The sequence below is a fragment of the Salvia splendens genome, chromosome 18 (assembly GCF_004379255.2).
Source record: "Salvia splendens isolate huo1 chromosome 18, SspV2, whole genome shotgun sequence".
Classification (NCBI taxonomy): domain Eukaryota; kingdom Viridiplantae; phylum Streptophyta; class Magnoliopsida; order Lamiales; family Lamiaceae; genus Salvia; species Salvia splendens.
Genome location: NC_056049.1, coordinates 24181229 through 24204156, shown reverse-complemented (window position 1 = coordinate 24204156; position 22928 = coordinate 24181229). Strand labels below are relative to the sequence as shown.

At 35.1% G+C, this 22928-nt stretch overlaps 2 protein-coding genes and 1 long non-coding RNA gene across 8 annotated transcripts; 1 reads left to right on the top strand and 2 right to left on the bottom strand.

The window, feature by feature from the left end:
* Positions 1-482: 482 nt before the first annotated feature.
* Positions 483-6736, bottom strand: LOC121777660 (disease resistance protein RGA2-like). Of its 6 annotated transcripts, XR_006045546.1 has the most exons (4): positions 6602-6736; positions 2787-6212; positions 2135-2342; positions 483-1322 (listed from the first exon to the last, which is right to left on the bottom strand). XR_006045546.1 is itself a non-coding variant. In XM_042174982.1 (3 exons), exon 2 carries the CDS (start codon positions 6192-6194, stop codon positions 2802-2804), a length of 3393 nt encoding a protein of 1130 aa, XP_042030916.1. In that variant the 5' UTR covers positions 6195-6212; positions 6602-6736; the 3' UTR covers positions 483-1322; positions 2787-2801. The 6 variants fall into 6 exon arrangements, 5 of the variants coding, with proteins under 5 accessions (XP_042030916.1, XP_042030915.1, XP_042030917.1 ...); XM_042174982.1 differs by lacking the exon at positions 2135-2342; XM_042174981.1 differs by lacking the exon at positions 483-1322 and having other exon boundaries at positions 1372-2342.
* A 3813-nt stretch (positions 6737-10549) lies between these two features.
* Positions 10550-11507, bottom strand: LOC121777667. The gene is made up of 2 exons (XR_006045548.1): positions 11212-11507; positions 10550-10835 (listed from the first exon to the last, which is right to left on the bottom strand). It is a non-coding gene; the product is annotated as an uncharacterized LOC121777667 (long non-coding RNA).
* A 2227-nt stretch (positions 11508-13734) lies between these two features.
* LOC121776287 (RING-H2 finger protein ATL66-like) lies at positions 13735-14724 on the top strand. Its single transcript, XM_042173455.1, has one exon. It carries the CDS (start codon positions 14063-14065, stop codon positions 14531-14533), a length of 471 nt encoding a protein of 156 aa, XP_042029389.1. The 5' UTR covers positions 13735-14062; the 3' UTR covers positions 14534-14724.
* Positions 14725-22928: the final 8204 nt, after the last annotated feature.

The following is a 22928-nucleotide window of genomic DNA, read 5'->3' as shown; positions in this document are numbered from 1 at the left end:
TTCGTATGAAGGTGGGTAATGGAGTTCGTACAAGATTCTCGTATTTTGCACCCTCGGGTATGATTTCCTCCCTATGTGTATGCGTGAATCTCACTGTTTTGAGATATAATTTGAGGGCCGTGAGGGTATTTCCTTTTGACAAATCGCGCATTTTTTGTCTCTAATTTTATTTTACATGTTACTCGGTGCTTATTGGGCAACGAGAACTCCAAATCCAATAGCAGACAAAGTCATCTCGCCTATAGAATTCTCGTTCCACCAAGGGCACAACTCAACGTTTCATCGAGGCATAACACTTCTTTGATTAGAGGTTGATTGCTAAGCTTCTTGTTTTTTTGATTATATAAGAAATGTAAAATCAAACATAGAAGAAAAATTCTCAATACAGAGATGAAAATGGAGAAAAGATATTTCTCATTCAACAAAACTCCAAACTTACAAAGAAGAGAAAGCTATCTATTTATAGTTCTATGTAACACACTATATGCATGTGCACGAGTGCATGCTAATACATGGGCTTGATCCTACATAATCAAAACCCTTATAACTAACTCTAACGGTCAACTTATTTGCCAGTCACTGCTACGTGTTTCTCTTTATTCTTCACGTTGATCTTCGCTTCTATCTCTTTTTCATTCTTCAATATCCCCCCTCAAGATGGACTGTACAAACTCTTGAATTCATCTTGGTCAAGACACCTTGAAAAGCCACTGCACCGAGAGGTTTAGTGAAGATCTGCAAGCTGCAATGTGTCGAATATATATATGCATAGGTTTGACGGTTCCTTCCAGAAACTTTTCTCTCACCGCGTGGCAATAAATTTCGATGTACTTGGTGCGTTCATGAAATACCGGGTTGGAACAAATATGCACCGCTGCTTGATTATAGCAGTATAGAGGAACGACCTTCTTTCTTGGTACTCCAACATCTTGAAGTAGTGTTCTTGCCCATACTACTTCACAACTAGCTTGAGCCATGGCTCTGTATTCTGCCTATGACCTCGAGATGGTATCTTGTTTCTTAGCTCTCCAAGATATTAAAGAAGTTCCCATAAATAAACAATACCCAGTCATCGATCTGCGAGTGTCAGGGCACAGTGGCGGATCTAGGGGGGCAGGAGGGGGCGGTCGCCCCCTCCGTGCGACTATTTTTCCCTTATCGGGACGTAAAATTACCATGTCCGCCCCCTCCGTTTGGCTCCGGCGTCGCCCCGAACAATAAAAAAAATAGTCATGTGCGCACTACATCAAGCTAATACTATATATTCTGCCCCCTCCGTTTCCAGATCCTGGATCCGCCACTGTCAGGGCATGCTGCCCAGTCTGCATCACAGAAAATGCTCAAAGTAGGTTCAGCATCTTGAAGAAGATTTATAATTTCATTCTAGGAATTGAGAACATGAGGCATGATTTGATTTCATATTCAGATTAAATTCTAAGATTCTTTTCTAAGTCATGGAAAAACTGGTATATATGTTCGGTAGTTTTTCAGTCCATAAATGATTCTCCTTCATCGATTGACACGGCAAATTTTACCATGTGGATTTTGCAGGACTTCTTTTTATCATTTTGCATTAGTTCCTAGCATTTAATGTGCAGATCTTACATGTGGTCTGTCTGCTTACTTCTCGTAACTTTTTCTAGAGGGGGTAGCAGCTGCCTGTATTGCTACTTTTGCTCCTGCAAAGATGGTCTTCAGCAAACTTTCAGAATTATTTTCTCCAGGACTGATTCGTTTATCAGCATCTAACAAATTACTCGGGTCGCCAGTACATGCTTCTCCTAGTGGTCTCCCCAAACCCGAGAAAAGGATTAACCTAAGACTCTCCTTCCCTTCAGGATTTGCCTACTTATCACCGGCTTGATATAGAAGAAGGAAATCAAAATGCTGGAGTAGAAAGGAATTCAGGTCATGGACTGCCACCATATATCTTTGAGAAGGAAAAAGGAGCAGCAAGTTTTTCGAAGGAGAAGTTATCACCAGGAAAGAAGAGGTGGATTACAGTAACATTTCTGGTGCTTAACATTTCTGGGTTTGTCAAATTGGTGCATAACATTTCTGGGTTGCACAAGGCAAGTAAACCTCTAATTGAATGGGCTAAGAACCAAATTCCAAAAAACTAACATAGTAGTACCTCTCTTTTTCTTCATGCTACAGCTGGAGGAGTTCAGATTCTGAATGGCTGCTTGAGAATGCTTGGCTGGTCCTGAAGAGGTCGCCTCTCTTGTGCAAAAAGGAATGGGACTATCACAGGTGTGGAGGAAGCTTATTATGGATGGATAGCATTAAATTAGCACACTAAGGTGTTGGGGTCCATTCCCGAAAAAGAACAAGATGAAGCCCTGAAACCAATTGCCCGAAACCAAGAAAGTGATTGACCAACTGCAAGTCTATTGTGTGGAGTACTTGCTGCAGCATGCTGTTTTCTCACAGAAACGAGACGTGGAAAGACGAAACAGAGGGATGGAGGGTGGAGATACATAAAAGGTACATAAAAGACTTCCAAAAAGCACATTGAATCCTGATGTAGAATGAGAATCCTATTCAAGTAGAATCTACTTATATTTTGGACATGATTCACTTTCTTGTTCTTGAAAAAGAAATTCATAATAATATCTAACTGAAGTTAGCTTCGGCATGAAGCAAGAGAAACTGACTTTGCTCTACAAATACAAATCTGCCATGATAGTTATTAAACATATTAATATTAATAGTAGATATACATCTGAGATAATGAGCCTCGGTAAATTTTTTTGTACGAATGAACAAGGGAAGATTATACTTACAATTGAGCAACAGATCTAACGCTTGTGGCCATTAACGTAGATATTGGTGCTGCGATTCAAGATCTTGTGCCTCTCAGATTCAATCCGTAACTGTGGACAATCGCGAATGTGCAACTCCTGTAATTTGGTGAGGCTCCGCATTGAGGGAAGAAGACTCCTCAAGTTTGTAAAATCTGATAGGCACAACCTTTCTAGATTTGAGAGGCCTCCAAACCATTTAGGCAATGCTTTTACTCCAAAATTCTCCAACTCTAAACTGTAAAGAGCAATGAAATGTTGCATTGAGTCTGGCAAAGAATCCCACATTTCTAGACCTGTCAAAGATAGCTCACAAAGTGAAGAGTGGCAGTTTTTCAATATGCCATCAACTCTCACTTTAATGGCTTCATTATTCTCTTTTGACCACTGCATGCTAACGTCCATCTCCAATTTTTTCAAGCTGTCGAATGGCCAGATTTTGACAGTAGAAGTGGACAAGGTGACTTCAGGGACACTAACAACGGTCAGTTGCTCTAGCAAAGGTGATTCGGCCAAGCAATCAAGAAACTTGGGTAGATTCTGAACACTCTTTAGATCCACCACACACACTTTGGTGAGCGAAGGCGCTGATGGCTCCACCATTTTCGTCAGCTCTTGGCAATCACGAATCTCCAAACTACGGAGGGAACTTAAACTCCCCCAACCACTTGGAAATGGCTCAACCATTTTCGTCAGCTCTCGACAGCCTCTAATAATCATCTGCTCTAAATAATTGAGGGCGTGTAGACCGTCTGGTAATTCTTTCAACTTGGAGCAATGCCTTATATCCAACTCCGATAGATGAAGGGTATCACGGAATAACAAGTCTGGCAGACATTCCAAATTGTAACAGTGGTACATTTTCAAGGACTTAAGGCGTGGAAATGCTGTCACTTCATTGGAAAATTCTATTTTCCACTCGTTCAGGACAGCCATTTCTAACAGTAAGATACTTTCGAGTGCTGGAAAGATGACTCCTTCGCCATTCCCAGTCCCATGGAATGAAGAATTTATCGACCTCACATTGCTCAATCTCCTCAATCTAAGAGATTTGAGATTTGGCAAGTGTCCCAGTGTTGGGATTTCTTCACATTCTTGGCAGCTACTGAGTGTGATCGCAATCAACCCTGTCATATCCTGAGTCCATGCTGGAAATCTTTTGCCTTGAAATCCTGAAATTGTCAACTTCTGCAGATTTGCATTTTCATGAGGTTGGAGGCCTTCCAACACAGCCTCATCATTTCGTACGCCTTCTTTGCCTGCCTCCCATCTTAACACCAATTCAGATAAGTTTGACTTCTGAAACATATTTGCTTTCAGAGCCTCTCCCTTTTCACGCAAGTTCTCCAGATTATCAATCTCTAGTTTTCCTCTAAGATGCTTCAAACGTCCAAGAACTTCAATTTGATAGCCTTTTTCTATGCCCACTCTAAAGTATGGCAGTGTTCGGAGACAAGTTAATCTCCCAATCTCTGCAGGCAAATCTGTATTCCACTTAATATAAAGATGCCTCAACATACTTGGTAGTTTCGGTTTCTCCAAATGCGACTTACATGCTCTTAATGTTTGCAATTGATAGAGTTCGTCAATCCACTTCGGCAAGTTTCCAATACTTGTATTTGAAATATCAAGGTTTCTCAAATGTATCAACTTTCTAACTGAAGTGGGCAACTCCTTACAATTATCACCGGAAAGAATTAGATTACGCAAATATTTAAAGTCCGAGAATATAGTACCAGAAGATATAGTACCAGAAGTTCCACCTTCGAAGAATAATGTACGCAAATGCTTGGCCACTTGTTCACTAATAGAACTTGATTCTTCTTTGTGAAACATGAATCGAACTATGGTACTGCCATCTGCATCATTGGATAAAACAAACGATGCAAGATCATGCACAAGACCGTGCATCACATAATACCAAACATTTCCATAATTATCTTTATGTGCAACTTGCAACAAAGAGTTTTGTAGAAGTACATTAAAAAACATGTCGCCCACGGATTCCATGTCATCACTTTGGCTAGGTTGAAGAAACCCTTCTGCCATCCATAGTTCAATCAACTCCTCCTTCTCCATTTTTCGATCTTTGGGAAAAATCGAACAATACGCAAAGCACTTCTTGAGTGACGGTGAAGACAAGTGATCAAAGCTCAATTTCAATGTCCTTAAGATACTTTCACCTCCTTCACCATATGAAATCCAATTTTCATTGATGGAACGCCACTCTTGTTCGGACTCGCAGCGGCGTAGCACACTCCCAACTACATTGGCAGCTAAGGGTAAACCCTGGCATCTTTTAGCAATCTTTCTTCCAATCATCTTGAATTCTAATGGAACTTCTCCATATTCAGCAAAAGCTTTGGCTTTGATTATGGACCAACAGTCTTCATCTGATAAGCCATCCAAATGATGAATGTAAAATGGGTTAACAATCGCAGCAACCCTTTCACTCCTGGTAGTGATGATAATGCCATTTCCTTCAGTTGAAGTAGCTCCTATCATGGAGTTTATAAAGTCTTCCCATTTCGGAACATCTTCATTCCAGACATCGTCAAGGACAAGAAGATAAGTTTTAGTCTTGAGAGCTTCTTGAATCTTTTTCAGAATATCATCTCTGCTCTCAACTCCATCACTATTCCTTCTAGTCAACTTATCAAGTATTTTGCTAAAAAGAATGATTGGATCAAAAGTTGGAGAAACATGAATCCAAATACGTGATCCGAATCGAGCTTTTACCCCTTCATGATTAAAGACTTTTTTAGTCAACGTAGTCTTCCCCATACCCCCCATTCCGACAAGAGCAAGGATGGAGAAGATCCGATCATCATGGATTTGGGTAAACATGTCAACTACTTTAGGCAGATCGTCGTCTCTTCCAATAAAGATTGGATCAAGAATGAACGAATCCGTCTCAAAGGAACTATGAGCAACAGCAGCAGGTGCATTCACAAACATGCTTTGAAGGCCAAGATCTGTTGCCATTTCTTTCACACATTCAAATTCCGCATTGAGCTGTTTGATTGTGATAGCCATATTACGCCGACGTGAAATGTCATTAGAGGATGAGAAGCCTGATCGTACCTTATCTTTGGCTTGGGGTGTCTTCATTTTCTTCACTTTTTTGTGGAGAAGATGATAGTTGAGTTCGTCCAAGACATTGTCAGCATTGAAAGCCACGGCATCAAGTTCCCTCAACCAGATCTTGACAGCATCTTGTGTGATGGATTTCTTCTCAAAATCATTCAAGTAGGCTTGAATCATCCTCAAAGTCATCAGCAGCTGCTGTGCATCTTCATCGAGACCTCGAAGCAGAGAGTACTCATCCCTCAAAAGGTTGGTCAGGTTTTGGACAAGAACTTCAATGGCTGCTGAAGACACTCCTTCCATGGCTTTACAAAGAGAGATCTATAAAATGATTGTAAGAATGCTTGTAAACATGTGGATTATATACAAACACTACTCTGTAGTCTCTTCTACATTATGACACCAATTTTCCTTCACAATCATATTTGGGCTCACATATAAACAACTAAGGATTCATGATGGTTAAAATCTAACGGTTGTATGGATTTATACTCAAAATTCTTTAAATTTCATTTTTCTTAAAGTATTCTGTTAATTAATTTGTGAGCTTGGCGCAATTCTTGATAAGCAATAATCATAAGCAATTTGGGTTGATATGAAATCTATATGCTAAGTATGAAATTAGAGAAAACACACAACACATAAATAAGATAGGGCAATCCATCAACAGAAAATGGAAAATGGAAAATGGAAAATGAAATACTACTTACTTGCTGCAGAATTCAATCGTATGGTAATGAAATTGCTCTCTCGATCTCTCTGATTAATTTCAAATATTGAGAATTAGATTTGGGGTAGCAAAACAAGATTATCTTAGCAGGGCATCAATTATTGAAAAGCTAAACCTAGTGGCTAATTTAAAATTATATTATTGACCTTAAATTAGTCATTATTTAATTTATAATTTGTAAACTCTTGTTCGACGAGGGCCCACAGTTCTAACAACTACTGTCTACTAGTAGTGGTAAGTTTTTTTGTAGAAAAATAGTTGTCCTATAGTATTAATTAATTGAAGAAATAAAGGAGACTTTAATAGGCAAGATCCTCTTTTCCAACTTCTACGTAATAATCCACCATCAACTATCCTAATCATGAGTGTTAATTAATACTCCATCCATCCGTCCAATGATTTTTATATTAATTATTTCATTAAAACAATTGAAAATTATATAATTAAAAAGTGATGTTGGAGTTTTGTAGCATAGGAAGTTTTAATAAATTAAAACCAAGGAGTTTTATATACTTCATGTCCTAACCAAGATACCTATATTATTTTTGTTTGTACTAAAGAAGGTGATTTATTTCTTACTATATTTACTTTATTTCATTTTGTTCCCTTTTCTTTTAAAAAATAAAAGTATATAAAATTCCTTGTCATCCAAAAAATGTCATTTTACCTGCAAAGAAGAATATATGAGAGTATTAGTTATAGTCCACGGTACAAACTACAACTTGAAAGCATTATGGTACAAAAAAATATATGGGAGTATTTAGTTGCTATTGAACCACGAATAATAAATTAACCGGTGTTTGCATCGACTAAACCAGTTTATAGTTGTTCATAATATGGTCACATAGATGCATCCTATTAAAAAACAAAACACTATTATATCAGAGGAGCTGCATTTATTGAAAAGCTAAAGCTAATGGCTAATTAAAAATTAACGACTTGTGGTTAAACTTTTTTATCAATTTTTCACGGGATTAATTTAGCGTTTAATTATAAATTTCTTAAATTCATGCACCCTTGTTGCAGGCTTAATCTCAACCTTTAACTTTTTGGGCCTTTTTCATTTTAGCTTGGGCCTCGATTAAACTTAGAGATGAAGCAAAATAAAGGTGACTTGAGGCTCCACTGCATGTAAGGTTACTTAACTTCCATTTGGACTCAACCTTCCTTTTCTTTGGGCCTTATTTTTCTGGGCCTCAATTAAACCTCCTCATGTTTTCTACTTACTGAAGGAAATTAGATTGGAGGTGTATATATTAAAAAAAATAAGTGATCCGAACACTTTGTGTGTCAATCACATAGACAAAGAAAAAAATGATGGAAAAGTATACTTCTACAATTTTGATTGGTTTGATTGGCAACGTGTCTAGACCACTAAATTTTTCTTGATATAGAGAGCCAATAATTTAAAGGAATCAATAAAAATATTTGACACAACGAGTCACAAAAAATCATGAGCCAAAAAACTGGCTATTAAGACTCGTCACAAATTGCACGGTCCTTATAGCTCCACAAAGCTACAAATTATAGTCGTTACATTAAGTTCAAAATCCTGAATACACAATTCATTGTTAAATATAACTTAACATTGTTAAAGATCATGGCCCCGGTTTAAAGAATTACTACTTCTACAAGACTTGGGAACTATTTCACCAAACAATGTTTTACCATTATATCTAAACTTCATTCCCTGGTTAGTAAAAGTTTTACCCAAAGAATTTGAGATAAAAATTAATATTGGTAAAGACATGGAGTGTGCCATGATATTCATAAAGGACATCCACACTATTGAGGACTTATAAGAAGTTGAGTGTATATGTTAGTATCACACAGTTTTGAACATTACCCATAATTTTTAGAGTGAAATACATATATGACATCTCATATTTCACTTTTGCATATAAATGATACCTGATCATTATTTTATATAGTTTTTGGTACCTATAAGTCACATTTTTGGTACCTAATGCTATTTTCACCCAAAATACCCTCTAAATAAATACATTTTCCTATTTGTATCACAAAGGATATTTTGGGCATTCACACAAACTAGTATCAAAAGTAATATTATAATATCTTCTCTCATTCTCCTAGCTCTTTATACTATTATTATGAATCAATATTAATATTGTTATTCTGATGTTATAAATTAATAATTATAGTTATGATTAAAATATTTAATTATTATAATAATATTATCAGTATAATACTAAAAACTAGTAGTATTTAATAAATAATTATAGTATAATTATTTAAATTATGAATCTATAATATTATTTTATATTAAATTAATAACTAATCAATATAGTTTTAATGAAAAATTAAAATTGTAAATTGTATTCATAATGATATAAAGAGTTGAATATTATTAGTTAGGTGTTTCTAACCCTAAAATGAGTATAAAATAATTTAATAAAAAATATTTAATTGATTTAATTACTTTAAATAATTAATGTAGTTAGGTGTTTTGTTCTTGATTTATATTATGAATGCAATTGGATGTATGTATAAAATACTAAAAAGAAAAAAGAAAAGAAGAGAAAAGAAAAAAGAGGAAACATAAACTAAGGAGAAAAAATAAAGAAGAAAGGAAGATAAAATAATAAAAAGAAAACAGAAAATGAAGAATAAAGAAAGAAGAAGAAACTAAAGAAGAAAAATAAGAACGGAAGAAAAAAATCACATGTTTGGTGCTATTTAATTAAATTTTTCAAAAATATCCTTCATAACAAAAAAAATCACATGTTTAGTACGTAGAGTTATTTTTATCACAAGGTACCAAAAACGATACTATAAAATAAAGATCAGCTACCATTTATGCACGAAACTGAAAAATCAGATATAAATTATGTAGTTAACTCTAATTTTTAAGCACTTAGACATATTCAGGATATACACATTAAAAATCTCACCTATTTTTCTTTTTTTTCCCCTTCTTTTTCTCAGTTATACTTGCATTTGGACTCAACTTTCCTTTTCTTTGGGCCTTATTTTTCTGGGCCTCAATTAAACTTCCTCATGTCTACTCAGTGAAGGAAATGAGATTGGAGGTGTATATATTAAAAAAATAAGTGATCCGAACACTTTGTCACTTAGTGTGTTAGACAAAGAAAAAAATGATGGAAAAGTATACTTCTACAATTTTGACTGGCTTGACACATTATGAGGCAACGTGTTAAGACCATTAAATTTTACTCGATATATAGAGACAATAATTTGAAGGAATCAATAAAAATATTTAAGAGAACGAGAGAGAAAGGGCATGAATCAATAAGTGATGGCAAAAAACTGACTATTAAGACTACCGGCAAAAACTGGCTATTAAGAATTTTTTTATTCCATTATGTCTAAACTTCACTCCTTGTCTACTAAAAGTTTTATCCTAAGAATTTGAGTGAATCAGTAAGTGATGCCAAAAAAATGGTTATTTAAACTGCCACGAAAAAATAAAAACTGTAGGAACTTGAACTTCAAAATGCAACTTATATTACAACAGCAAATAATACTATGATAACAACACATTATTATATATATATATATAGGGTTTGTATTGATCATTTTCCTATATATATATATATAGATATAGGATTGTGATCAATACCAAACCACTCTTAAACCTTAAACGCCGAACAACATCATTATATGATAACATGGAGTTCATTATAATGAACTAATAACAAACTTATAATGAACTTCAGATTTCTAAACTATGCATGATGATGTTATTGTTTTTAAATCTCAGAATTCCCTATAATGAATTACAAATAAAGTTGTAATGAACCATGCGTTATTATATAACGATGTGTTTGGCGTTTAGTGTTTTAAACTAGTTTGGTATATAATACAACCCTAGATATATATATAAAATTTGTGAAGAGAAACAAAGGAAAATAACTCCAATTGGAGCTTAACTCGAAGGCACACATGGTACACGTCACAAAAGCAAGCCTTTAAAGTGGATATTAGTATGTGAATACAGAAGCTGCCAACATTTACCAGAAATAAACAGAATTCAGCCCTCGTCTGTTGATATAAACATTTGGATAATATGTTCACATTAGACTCAAAATATCGCATCCTTTCTCCGCTTGATCAAACTCTGAAACCAGCATCACAATCACCTTTCCAATCAGACATTATTACAGCACGAATTACTTCTCAACCCAAAACAAAGCCTTTGTAGCCACTCCTTTCAGAATCAAAGTGCTAAACACCTAATTGTCCGAGCAAACATATCGTTATCAAAACCAGAAAACAGAGATATAGAGATGATGAATCGGAATCTATTATTTGAGTTTCATAGCGTGAAAGAAAGCACAAGAGGATGGACGATTTAGCACAGCCAAAGCTACTTTTCATGTTTTTAGTATGGCTCATTTATGATTCTCATATACGAGTATTAACTAGCAAAGTTTCATAAAAGAAAACAATGAAGAAGTGCACAGCACAAAGAAAACAATTTGCAGAAATATCTGTGAAATTCAAACAAACTGTAGCTATAACAACAAAATCATATACTACTATTAATATATATCAATTAATTTATGTATGATTGGATGGTTCTATTTTGAAATTACATGCAAAACCAACCGTTGAAGGTTTTGGACAAGAACTTCAATGGCTGCTGAAGACACTCCTTCCATGGTTTAGCAGAGATAGATTTAGAGAGAGAAAATGGTTGCAAGTTTATCGTTGAAGATGAAGAATGTGTGTATACTTGTGGATGGTATGCTAATAATGTTCTCACTCCTGCATTATGATCCTCAGTCCTCACTCATCAAGTTACAGTTATTCCCACCACTTATTTCTCTCTCCTAAGCATAAAGCAAAGTGATATAAAGTTATAAAAGCAAAAGGGAAACAAGTCATGTGTGATTTCTTTCTTGACAAAATCAATACAATCTTCGTTCACAAAATTTGCACTGTTTTGTATTGGAGTTCCTTTTTTCTCCTTCAAAAATTTCTACATTTGGGTTCCTTTTTTCTTTGGGCCTCAATTAAACTTACTATCTCAAATGGAAATAGAATTAGAAGTATAAATATGAATCAAAATTAAGTTGTCCGAATACATTATGCATCAAGAACCTCTCACTTCTAATAATATGAAATTGGTCAGTCAATTTCCACATTTTCACTATATAGTTGTCATTTTTTGTTTGTCACTTAGTTGGTGGAATCGTTTGTCTTTTGATTTATTGATCAGATATATTTTCATAACTGGACACAATGCTTCTTGTCCACACTTTGTATTTAGCAGCAATCAGTTGTATAATAATGAAATCTATGTTACTTTTCCTGTATTCGAGTTCAATCTCATTCAACATTCATAATTAACGTCTGAAAACGACTTTACACTATAAATTTGTTTGAAATGAATATCAATATTTTTTATATACTACTCAATTTTATAGTAATTAATTATAGTAATTAATTTCTCATATTTTTCTCTATTCTTAGCTGAAAAATATTGCGAGGCAAGCGATAAGAAGGTTGGGCATTTTAAAAATCAACATTATTCTTTATTTTTGTTTTTATTTGCGGGTAACTCGTATCTTAGGACAAAAAGTACTCACTCCGTCCCATAGTAGATGTCACACTTTTTTTTAGTTTGTCCCACAAAAAATGTCACACTTCTTCTTTGAAAAAAGTTCCTTATCACATCAGTTATAAAATTATATTTTCTCTCACCACTTAATACACAAAATAACATCTTCTAAAATCTCGTGTCATCTTCCAAGTGTGACATCTACTATAGGACGGAGGGAGTACTACTTAATTGATTTTGATTTTTTTTTCTTTTCTGAATATTATTCTGAAACTGTATGCTTGGCGCTTGTTCATTTGTATCCTTTCAATCTATATAAACACATTTTATAAATAGATGTGTTTATGAAGAGTCTTATCTAATAAATATCAATGAAAATCGAGAAAATTCTAAGTTTTACGCGTGAGACACCGACTAAGGTTAAAACCTAATAACATCATTGGCGCAAACTGATACATGATGTGTAACAAAATTTGATCTATTTTGTGTAAGTGAGTCGATTCAATGTGACATAGTTTTATCATGCTCAACACCTGTTATTAACCAATTAGCACTATATACTATTTATTAAATTGAATTATAAAATTTCATAACTCTAGTACTATTAATATGACTCATCTCAAGCTGTACAAAATACAAAACACTTTTGCAGTATAGCTGCTATTTTTGACCATATAATATCCATCACTTGTGCTTCAAGGATCAAATGTATTGGCTTGTCAAATATCACATGTCCTTATTACTATACTATAGAAGATATTTTATATATTTTCTGTCAAATATCCCATGTCCTTATAATTAATCGGAAGATATTTATATAGCGTCTAATCACTTTTAGTTTAACTTTTTCTCTATTGCTGTCATATTTTCTAGATAATATTCACCGAAAATAGACTCTTTTTCAACACTAAACGTCGTTTTGACTCATAAATGCGGTGTGTTTAATCATTGATCATTTGTCGGTATAAATGTAAGTAGTCGAATTAAATCGAGACGAATATCATTATACGAATATCATTATAAATGTAACTCGATGTTTGATTCCTAGCATTTTTAATAGGATAATATCAATTTTAAACTAAGAATGCTGATCAATCTAATCAAGTTTGAAAATTGAATATTAAATTATGAAATTATAATATTTTAAATTATTTTAGCCGTGTACAGAACTATGTCCTTTGTGTTCATGAAAGTTTTTTTAGGTTTTTATTATTTTAACTAAGCAACATTATTTTAAACACCACCAATATTATTTTCTTAACATTTACTGTAAGATAAGAAAAATTCAAGCCTTCTCATTTATATAATTGAGGAAAATTTCAAATTTAACCACATCGTCTAATTGCTATGATTCATTATTATATGTTTATTCATCTAGAATTAAGTTATAAGACAATTTTAATTAAAATGAAATGATTGTAACTCATTATTATATGACAATTATCTATCAATGATTAAGTTGTGAGATTTAATCTTATGAACCAAAAGTAATAGTATGTATTATATTTTCATAAGATATAATCCCCTAACTTACCTGATTTAAATTAACAATTCCAATTTTTTACAATTGATTCGTTTTCCATATTCCTCATGCCCGAAATCCTCTACTAAACTACACTTTCTCAATCGATGCTAAATTCACAATTTTATTACCTTAATCCAAGATTAAGTAGTATCTACTTATATATGAAAACTACAAAAAAAATTTAGCTCAACTAGAGCTCTGTTCGTCTCCACGCGCCCCGTCCGCGCGTGACCATTTCCCCTCGTGCAAGGCTAAAACTTTTCTACTTAAATAAACACAAGTCGCCACTCTCAACTTAAATCCCCTCTTTCTCTCTCTCGATCCAAATTCTGAAATTCCAATCCGATTCAATCACAAATCCAATTCCTTCGATGCCGATGTCGTCGCCGTCGCCGGAGCAGCCGTTCAAGTGGCACTACGCCGAATTCGACGACCGCAACTTCCAAATCCGCGGCCACACCCTCTTCTTCGTCGTCGTCCTCTTCTCCGTCATCCTCCTCGTCGCCCTCCTCTTCCTATACGCCCGCTGGGTCTGCCGCTTCTCCTCCCCCCCACCACCCCCCTCCTCCGCCTCCTCACGCGCCCAGCCTCCCCCGCCGGCGCGTGGCCTCGACGCCGCCTCCATCGCCAGCCTCCCCATCGTCCTCCACAGCCAAACCGAGTCGATTAGCTCCGACGGCGAGTGCTGCATATGCCTCGGGGTATTCGGCGACGGAGACAAGGTGAAGCTGCTGCCGCGGTGCCGGCATTGCTTCCACTCCGAGTGCGTCGACATGTGGCTCGTGACTCACTCGAGTTGCCCGCTCTGCCGCACCGCCATCCGAGTCGACTCGCCTGTTTGACTCGCTCTTTTCATTTTTGGATTTTTTTTTATTTTAGGGAAAAAAGAAAAAGGATGCCCTCAAAACGGTGGGAGATTCTCTCTTTTTTTTTAGCATAGATTTAAGGAGAATCTATTTTGCTGGGATATTGCATTGTGGATAATTGGATAATTGGAAATGAAAATTTATATATATGGATAATTTTGTTGTTTTGTCGTTGGGTAACTGATTTTAGGTGAGAATTTTTGTTTTAATTGTGTCACAGATTCGCAATTTTTGTAACTTTATTCCTTTGTTGAGAAGTTTGGTTACGCATTTATATATTTGTTGCTAAAATGTGAAATTAAGGTTTACTTGTAATAATATTGATGTCATCTTTATATAGTTATCATCACTCTATTACTAACTCATCAATTGATTTGCACTCTTAGTTAAACTCATACTATTATTTATTTTAAATATTCAAATTCCTCCTCGAGTCAAGATTGAGTAATCTCAACTCTCAAGTCTCAACACCATATTTATCAAAAAGATTATATTAAATAAATAGCCTTAAATAGAATATTATCATAACGATGCATCCATGCACAAAAGAGAATCAAGTATACCATAAAAATTATATACACTATGTCAGAGTTTAAAAAATTTAGAAATTTCATAATCATATTTTACTATGGGTGTAGCCGTGTAGGGAAAGTGTCTGTCAAACTAAATAATTAATCCATTACATTATACTACTACTTCAGTTAAATTAGTAAAGATGATGTCATCATTTAATAATACAATACTAAACATGGATATGCAATCACATTCACAATTAAATATAGACCGCGATCATACATGTATTTTAGATTTTGAGTAAATCTAAAAGAATATATTGTTCTGTTTCCTAAATATATTAAATAAGTCAGTTGATCTAAATTGGTCAATTAATTTTGTAATAGACAATATCATACCTAGAAAATTGACCAAAAGTCAAGAAAAGTATTAAAGTACAAATTAAATAAAATATATACTCTCCATTTGGCCTAATTGCATACTTATCTTATTTTATAGAGATCTTCCCTCCACCACACTATTAAATTAAATAAAAATTGTGGCCTAATTTCATTATCGGAACTTCTGATATATTGGCTGGTCCCATTTTCTTAAAGAAGTGAAACGTGGAAAACATAAGTAATAAATAAATAAATAAGTAATAAATAATAAAAACCACTTGGTTAAGTTATCATAAAGTAAAAGATCGTTGTCATTATGGCTGAGGATAAAAAGTAATTAAATGAATTTGTAATTTATTGAAATGAGAGAGGGGGGAAATTGTAGCGAACAATGTCTGATTCATATAGAATGGAAATCTATTTAATTGTTCTAGTTTATAGTGGAGTGTACGTTAGAATTAATTTTATATTTTATCTATTTAGTAAGTATGACTCTAATTTCTTTTAAAATTATTATTAATTTCATTAATTTTAAAAATTAAACAAAAACCAAAGTTCGATTAAACATTATTTTTATAATTTCCAAAAATTAATAATATAACAAATGGACCTTTGTTTTCTATGTTATTTTTAAAATTAACGACTTTGGTAATAATTTTTAAAATATAAAATCAAACCAAATAGATAAATGTTAATTTAATGACAACATAAATTAAACAAGTAGAGTACGATGTTGATGGATGATTACTAATTTTTCTTTCAAGTTGAAAACATTTCTTGTTCTTTTTTATGTTATATAATTTGTCTTTTTTTGGCTGTGTGTGCTTTTCACCTACTTAATTTAGTGATAGTAACTCAAGCATGTGCCTAATAATTTAATTTTATTAATTTTAATTCTGTGTTATCAACTTTTTGCCTAACTTGTTGTCTGTATAATGCACATTGGAGATTGATGTTGGTTACTTGGATTAGACAGTACTTTATAGTTATTCTTTTACAGCTTGTTAAAGTGCTTTGCTTTGATAATTGTAACGAGACGAAATTTAAGTATTACACCTAAACCTCAATTCAATTGCACTAATTAAACCTAGTGCTATAAACTAAATAATTAGTTGTAAGTCCATCTAAATATATATACATATTACATGATGAGTCATGAATAAAGAAGTGCATATGGCGCGCGGGGTTATTAGAGTGTCCACAATGGGGGAGCCGCAGCCCCCCATTGCAGAGAGCCGAGAGGCGGGGCGCAGGGCCGAGAGCCGAGGGCGAGCGCGGCCCTCCATTGCAGCTGGCCGCGTTTCGTGGCTGGGCCGCTGATTTTAATTTTTTTTTGTAAATTTCGAAAATTCTTTATAAAATACTACACTTCCATTCCATTCTTCCACGATCGTCACACCTGTTCAATGACGAGAGCCGGGGTAAGGGTCCGCAAGTTAGATTCATGGCCAACGGCACTCAGTACAAAATGGGGTACTATTTGGCCGATGGGATATACCCTCGCTGGCCCGTGTTTGTGAAGACGATCCGACAACCCGTTGGGCCGAAGCAAACCTACTTCGCGAAAAAACAAGAGGGTGCTAGGAAGGATGTTGAGCGAGCTTTTGGTGTACTCCAAGCGCGATGGGCCATTATACGATGCCCGGCTCGACAATGGCACGAAAATGATGTCGCAGACATCATGACTGCATGTATCATATTGCACAATATGATAATAGATGACGAAGGAGTTGCTGCAGAGCGATGGACACCGGAAGATGGTGCTAGTTCGAGCTCGGGTATTGCCATGGAGCCCCTGCAGATGGGTGTACCACGTAGTAATGAATACTTGATCCAGCGGTACACCGATATGCGGAGCCAAATATCGCATACATCACTGCAGGCTGATATGGTTGAAGAGGTCTGGAACCGTAGAAGGGGCGCCGCAGAGTGATATGGGTTTTCGGGTTGTTGTTTTTAAATTAGAAAACTTTCGTTGTATAATTTTCCTATTTTAATATAATACAACGAAGTTCTCGTTACATTTTGTTTTTAGGTTGTGAAATTTTTTATTTACAATCCAAATTATTTTATTTTAATTAAATTTATAAATATCATAAATTTAAAGTCTAATAAAATTTAATATAGTTAAATTAAAAATAACATTAAAAAAAGTGAACAAAATTTTTTTTGAGAGGGCCACATTTGGTGGCCCTTGTTGTTTTTGTTAAATTTTGTTAATTATCATTGCAGAGTGCCACAAGAGAGCCACGAATGGTGGCCGGGCCACATTTGGTGGCCTTCAAGGACCACCATTGTGGACACCCTTAGTAGTCATCGTCTTATCATTAGTGAGTTAGTCTACTGTACATACTGAGTTTGGAGAGTGATTTAGAACATTCACAATGATGGATTATAGGCTAGGATATGAGCAGGGGCGGAGGGAGGGTGGGGCCAGGGGGGCCCATGGTCCCCCACTAATTCTTAAAAAACTTAGGGGTATTTTAGTAATTTCACAATAATTATAATTTATAATAAATATAATATTAGAGATAGGTTTCAGCAAAATATATATGAATCGTGCCTCTTAATTTAGCGTATTCATTCTGTCGTTCCAATCCAAGTCTAAATTTAGCGTATTCATTCTGCCGTTCCAAGTCTGAAATCTGGTAAACTAGAACTAGGTATATTCAAAACTCAAATATAATTCAATTAATTTTTCTACGTAGGTTATTTTTTTGTTTGGCTGCAATAATAATTCAAAGGGGGAGAAAGAAGATAGCTTATGTAATTCAATGGCTACGGACTACGGTGGTTCTGTAGTTGGAATTTAATAACTCCAATTCTTTATTTGATGTGTGTGTTAATAGTTTTGCATACAGAAAATATCAAATATTTTGAACTTAATCAGTGTTGACTATTTTTGTAGGTATATGGATCGTTATTTCAAGAAACTTTCTTCCGTTGATTCTTCATCAGTTGAACCTTCACTTCTTCAACCTCAAGAATTATCGAATGAAGATAAAAGTAAGGTTGATTTAGAGAATCTTTCAAGTGATCCAGGAGAACGACCTGATATAATGAGTTATCCACCAAATTTAATAGAACAAGTTCGCAGAGCTTACTTACTTAAAGGTCCATGTCAACCACGTAATCATGATTTTCGTCCTACAGTAGATGGAAATCGAAAACGTAAATTTGTCTCACATTGGTTTGATGAATTTAAGGATTGGTTGGAATATAGTGTTACAAAGGAAGCAGCTTTTTGTTTATATTGCTATCTTTTTTCAAGACTCCACGGAAATGGACAAGATGCTTTTGTATCAGGGGGATTTACGGTCTGACGCAAGAAAGAAAGATTAAGAGATCATGTTGGAAACCATAAAAGTGCTCATAACATGTGCAGATTAGCATGTGAGGATTTGATGAATCAAGCCCAACACATTGAGGTCTCTTTGGCAAAATAGTCAACACAGTCTAAGCTTGACTACCGCATGCATCAGTAGAAAGAGTCTTTTCAGCAATGAAGATCATCAAGACTTCTCTACGTAATAGCATGGGAGACCAACTATTGAATGATTGCTTAGTTCCTTACATCGAAAAGGATGTGTTTGTTAAAGTTACCAATGAAACTATTATGCAGCGGTTTCAGAAGATGAAGAATATAAGACAAATGTTATGATGTGATTGCATTTGACTTTTACATTTTGAACCTTATAATTTAATTTATGTAATTTTTTTTGAAGTTTAATTTTGGACCCCCCATTATGAAATCTCTGGCTCCGCCACTGGATATGAGCTTGGGACAAACTTGCGTCTCGGCCAATTAGAGGTGTGAGAGGGCTTATCTTGTAGATGGCTTACTTTTAAAAATTTTATATATTACTAGTAGAATAAATTACGCACCAAATTCAATAATTTACACACATCAACTTCAATAAATATACATGATGGCAAATGGATTAACAATAAAAAGGAACTAATTTGAACATCAACGCACGCATATATACCCATAAATATATAACACTAATCTCAAAACAAATTAAAAAATTTATTCGTACTTTATAAATACTCCTATAAAAAAGAATAGGGCAACACTTTATTTCTCTAAAATGAACAGACTAAGTCACTAAGTCCAAATTTTGAGATTCTTAAAATAGTAGTAATACTAATTTGAGCCCATATTCACACGGGCTCAAAGAGATTGGACCGAAATTGAATTAATCAATGGATTGAATTGATTAGTATCATATGATAAATTTCATAATATGTCGAAATTGGGGATTTGGATCCTCTCCAAACAAAATTTAGCTCTTCAATATTTTTCTACATTTTATTATTTTATCGTAACATATTTTATTCCTATAAAAATTAAAAGCACTATAATATCTAATCGTCAAATAGGAACTTTACATGTAGATTATAAAATCAATTCTATCATTCATAAAATAAAATTAATAATTAGTACAAAAACACTTAAGAATAAAGAGGGAACATCATTTTTGGTCCACGAACTTTGCCAAAGTATCATTTTAGGTCCGTGAAATTTGAAAATATCATTTTAGGTCCGTGAACTTTGAGTTAGTATCATTTGGGGTACTTTTTACTATTTCCAAGTTTTTTTGGACGACCCTAAATACCTTAAAGTGTATATATTTTTAATAAATTTATCATATACTCATATTTTTTTATAAATATCTTTACAATATATTTTTGACAAATTTCTAAATATAATTTGACCTTAAATATTATCACTTAATTTTGTGACATGCAAGTAAAATTGCTTCTTCAATTTTTTATATTAATTTTTTTTTTAAATTGAATAAAGAACTTTTCTTTAATAATAAAAAATTGAATAAAGATCTTTTTATAAATATCTTTACAATATATTTTTGACAAATTTTCTAAATATAATTTGACCTTCAATATTATCATTTAATTTTGTGACATTCAAGAAAAGATCTTTATTCAATTTTTTATTATTAAAGAAAAGTTCTTTATTCAATTTAAAAAAAAATTAATATAAAAATTGAAGAAGCAATTTTTTAAGTGATAATATTTAAGGCTAAATTATATTTAGAAAATTTGTCAAAAATATAATGTAAAGATATTTATAAAAAAAATATGAGTATATGATAAATTTATTAAAAATATATAAACTTTAAGGTATTGAGGGCATTTTCGTCCAAAAAAACTTAGAAATAGTAAAAGGTACCTCAAATGATACTAACTCAAAGTTCACGGACCTAAAATGATATTTTCAAAGTTCACGGACCTAAAATGATGCTTTAACAAAGTTCGTGGACCAAAAATGATGTTCCCTCAAAAATAAAATATAGTAGTCCATTTCTGAGCTCTCCCACTTGCACATAGTGAGATGGACTGCCCACGCCTACCTTATGTTGAGTAGGGGCAATGCGGACACAATATTATTTTCTGCGTTCGTCACTGACCGGGGGCATTTGTGGCGTGCGCCGGGCGGGGAGGCACACGGCCCCTACCCCATGCTTCTTCTCCAACAGCTTGCCCAAAGTTTTTTTTCCATATTTTTAAGGATGTTTTCTCAAAAAAAATGTATCCACCATAATTGATGGCCTAATAATGCACCATTTTAATCATTTCCCTTGCCCTTAACTTGACCAATAACATTTCCCCCCTATTTCGGAAATGCTTGCTCAAATCTTCTTACATGCTTGCAATTATTAGGCAAATACCAAGAAACCTCCTACTTCACTCAATCCCACTTTTCAAACAATCTGTATGGACCAAAACATTACATTTCTACATGATTAGAGGTACAACAACACTGTTAAGGACTCAATTCGTTAACGGTGATCGGCGGCCGGATTGCTCGGCGATCAATACAAACTTCCGGCGTCCTGAGATAGGATCGGCGGAGATTTTAGCTTCTGGCTGTGCGCGGAACTCCTCCGTCGGGCAGCGATGAAACTAGGGTTAGGGTAACTCACGTTGGTTTGTAGGCAAAAGTAATATTTTTATTCCTTGCATAAAATGATAACAAGCTCTCCTATTTATAATACTAGAATACTACTAACCTAACTTATTGAATAAGAAAACAAAGATGTGGAAAAGATTTGGGGAATAAAAGATAACTAAATAATTGTGATTTCCTAAGATATGGGATCGTATCAACTCCCCCACGGTTGAAATCCGCCTTGTCCTCAAGGTGGAAACCACGAAGTAACGGTGACAGTTGAAAGCAAAAGCTTTTGCGAGGCGTCTCCTCCTGGATCAAACACACCAAAATTGTTGTTTTTGTACCCCAACCACTTTTTAATTTGAATGAGCAAGTCCTTGCTTTGGAAAGGGCGAGCACGAATGCTCAAACAACGCGTGTCCATTTGGGGAGGGATCAACCGTGCATCTGCGTAGTGCAATGCTGAACGAAATTCATACTTGCAACAGTATTGCTATGCCAATCCACATAGAAGCCATTTCTGTCCTCTTTTAACAAAGAAAAGTGCATCATCTTCCTCAACTTCAACATTTCCAACATATCATGCACATTTCCTTGAAACAAAACCTTGAGATTCCTTTCGAGAAGCGGCAAGAAAGCATCAGAGTCACACAATGAATATATTTCCTTAAAAGATGGGACTTGTCGGGTGTCGAGGCTTGCATCTCTATCCTCCTCAACTCCACGATTATCACAAAGCAGAGCAATGGAAGAAGGACGAGATTCACCAGACGCGTCATGATCAAATGCAACCATTTCTGTCTCGAGGCTAGAGTCTACTGAAAGCACACTTTCCAAATTGTCACAATGCTCCCCACCCCCAACAGCAGTGTTGATGGAAACACCAGTAATGTTGCTGGGGACATCCTCAGCTAGATTATCGTCATCAACATTCCACGCATTCAACTGGGCGAGAAGGGTGGCTTGCTCCAATCTATAAACGCGCAATTTCTCGTTGTAATCACTTACCGCAGCTAGTTGGGCTGGGCAAGGAGCTGTGCGGTGACTCAACGGTCGGCCAGACCGCGTAGGCTGCAAGTTCTGCGGGCAGCGATAGTCGGGCGGATCCCAACGACTAGGCGGGCCCAGTGGTGGCTTATCATAATCCGAATAATCTCGCGATGCACGGCGAGGCGGTGGTTCCCAACAAGGGGGCCTCCGTGACTGTGGTGGGTAGTACGGCTGGCAACTTGGCAGTTGTCGGTTACCGGGGGGATACCAACAGGCGGGGCGACGGGTTTGGCCCGATCCCATGTGGTGACTACTATCCCACTTACGTTTACAACGATAATCCTCATACTCCCATTCATCGCCGTCATCGCAGTCAAGCGGCTGGCTGAACGCGCGCGGGATTGCAGGTTCCAAATTCTCAAACCGTCGGTCCGTCTCCTCTCTCCAAGCATTTAAGTTATCTAACCTATCCATCACGTGATCCAATTTGTTGTCAATTGAGTCGTCAATGTGTCCCTCGTCGGACGGGCAGTCAATCGGGTCCTCCTCCATGGGAGGGCGCTGAAAGTCT

Bases quoted from the DNA above. Each gene is read 5' to 3' on its own strand.
- LOC121776287 (XM_042173455.1), top strand. From the start codon at position 14,063: ATGCCGATGTCGTCGCCGTCGCCGGAGCAGCCGTTCAAGTGGCACTAC.
- LOC121777660 (XM_042174982.1), bottom strand. From the start codon at position 6,194: ATGGAAGGAGTGTCTTCAGCAGCCATTGAAGTTCTTGTCCAAAACCTG.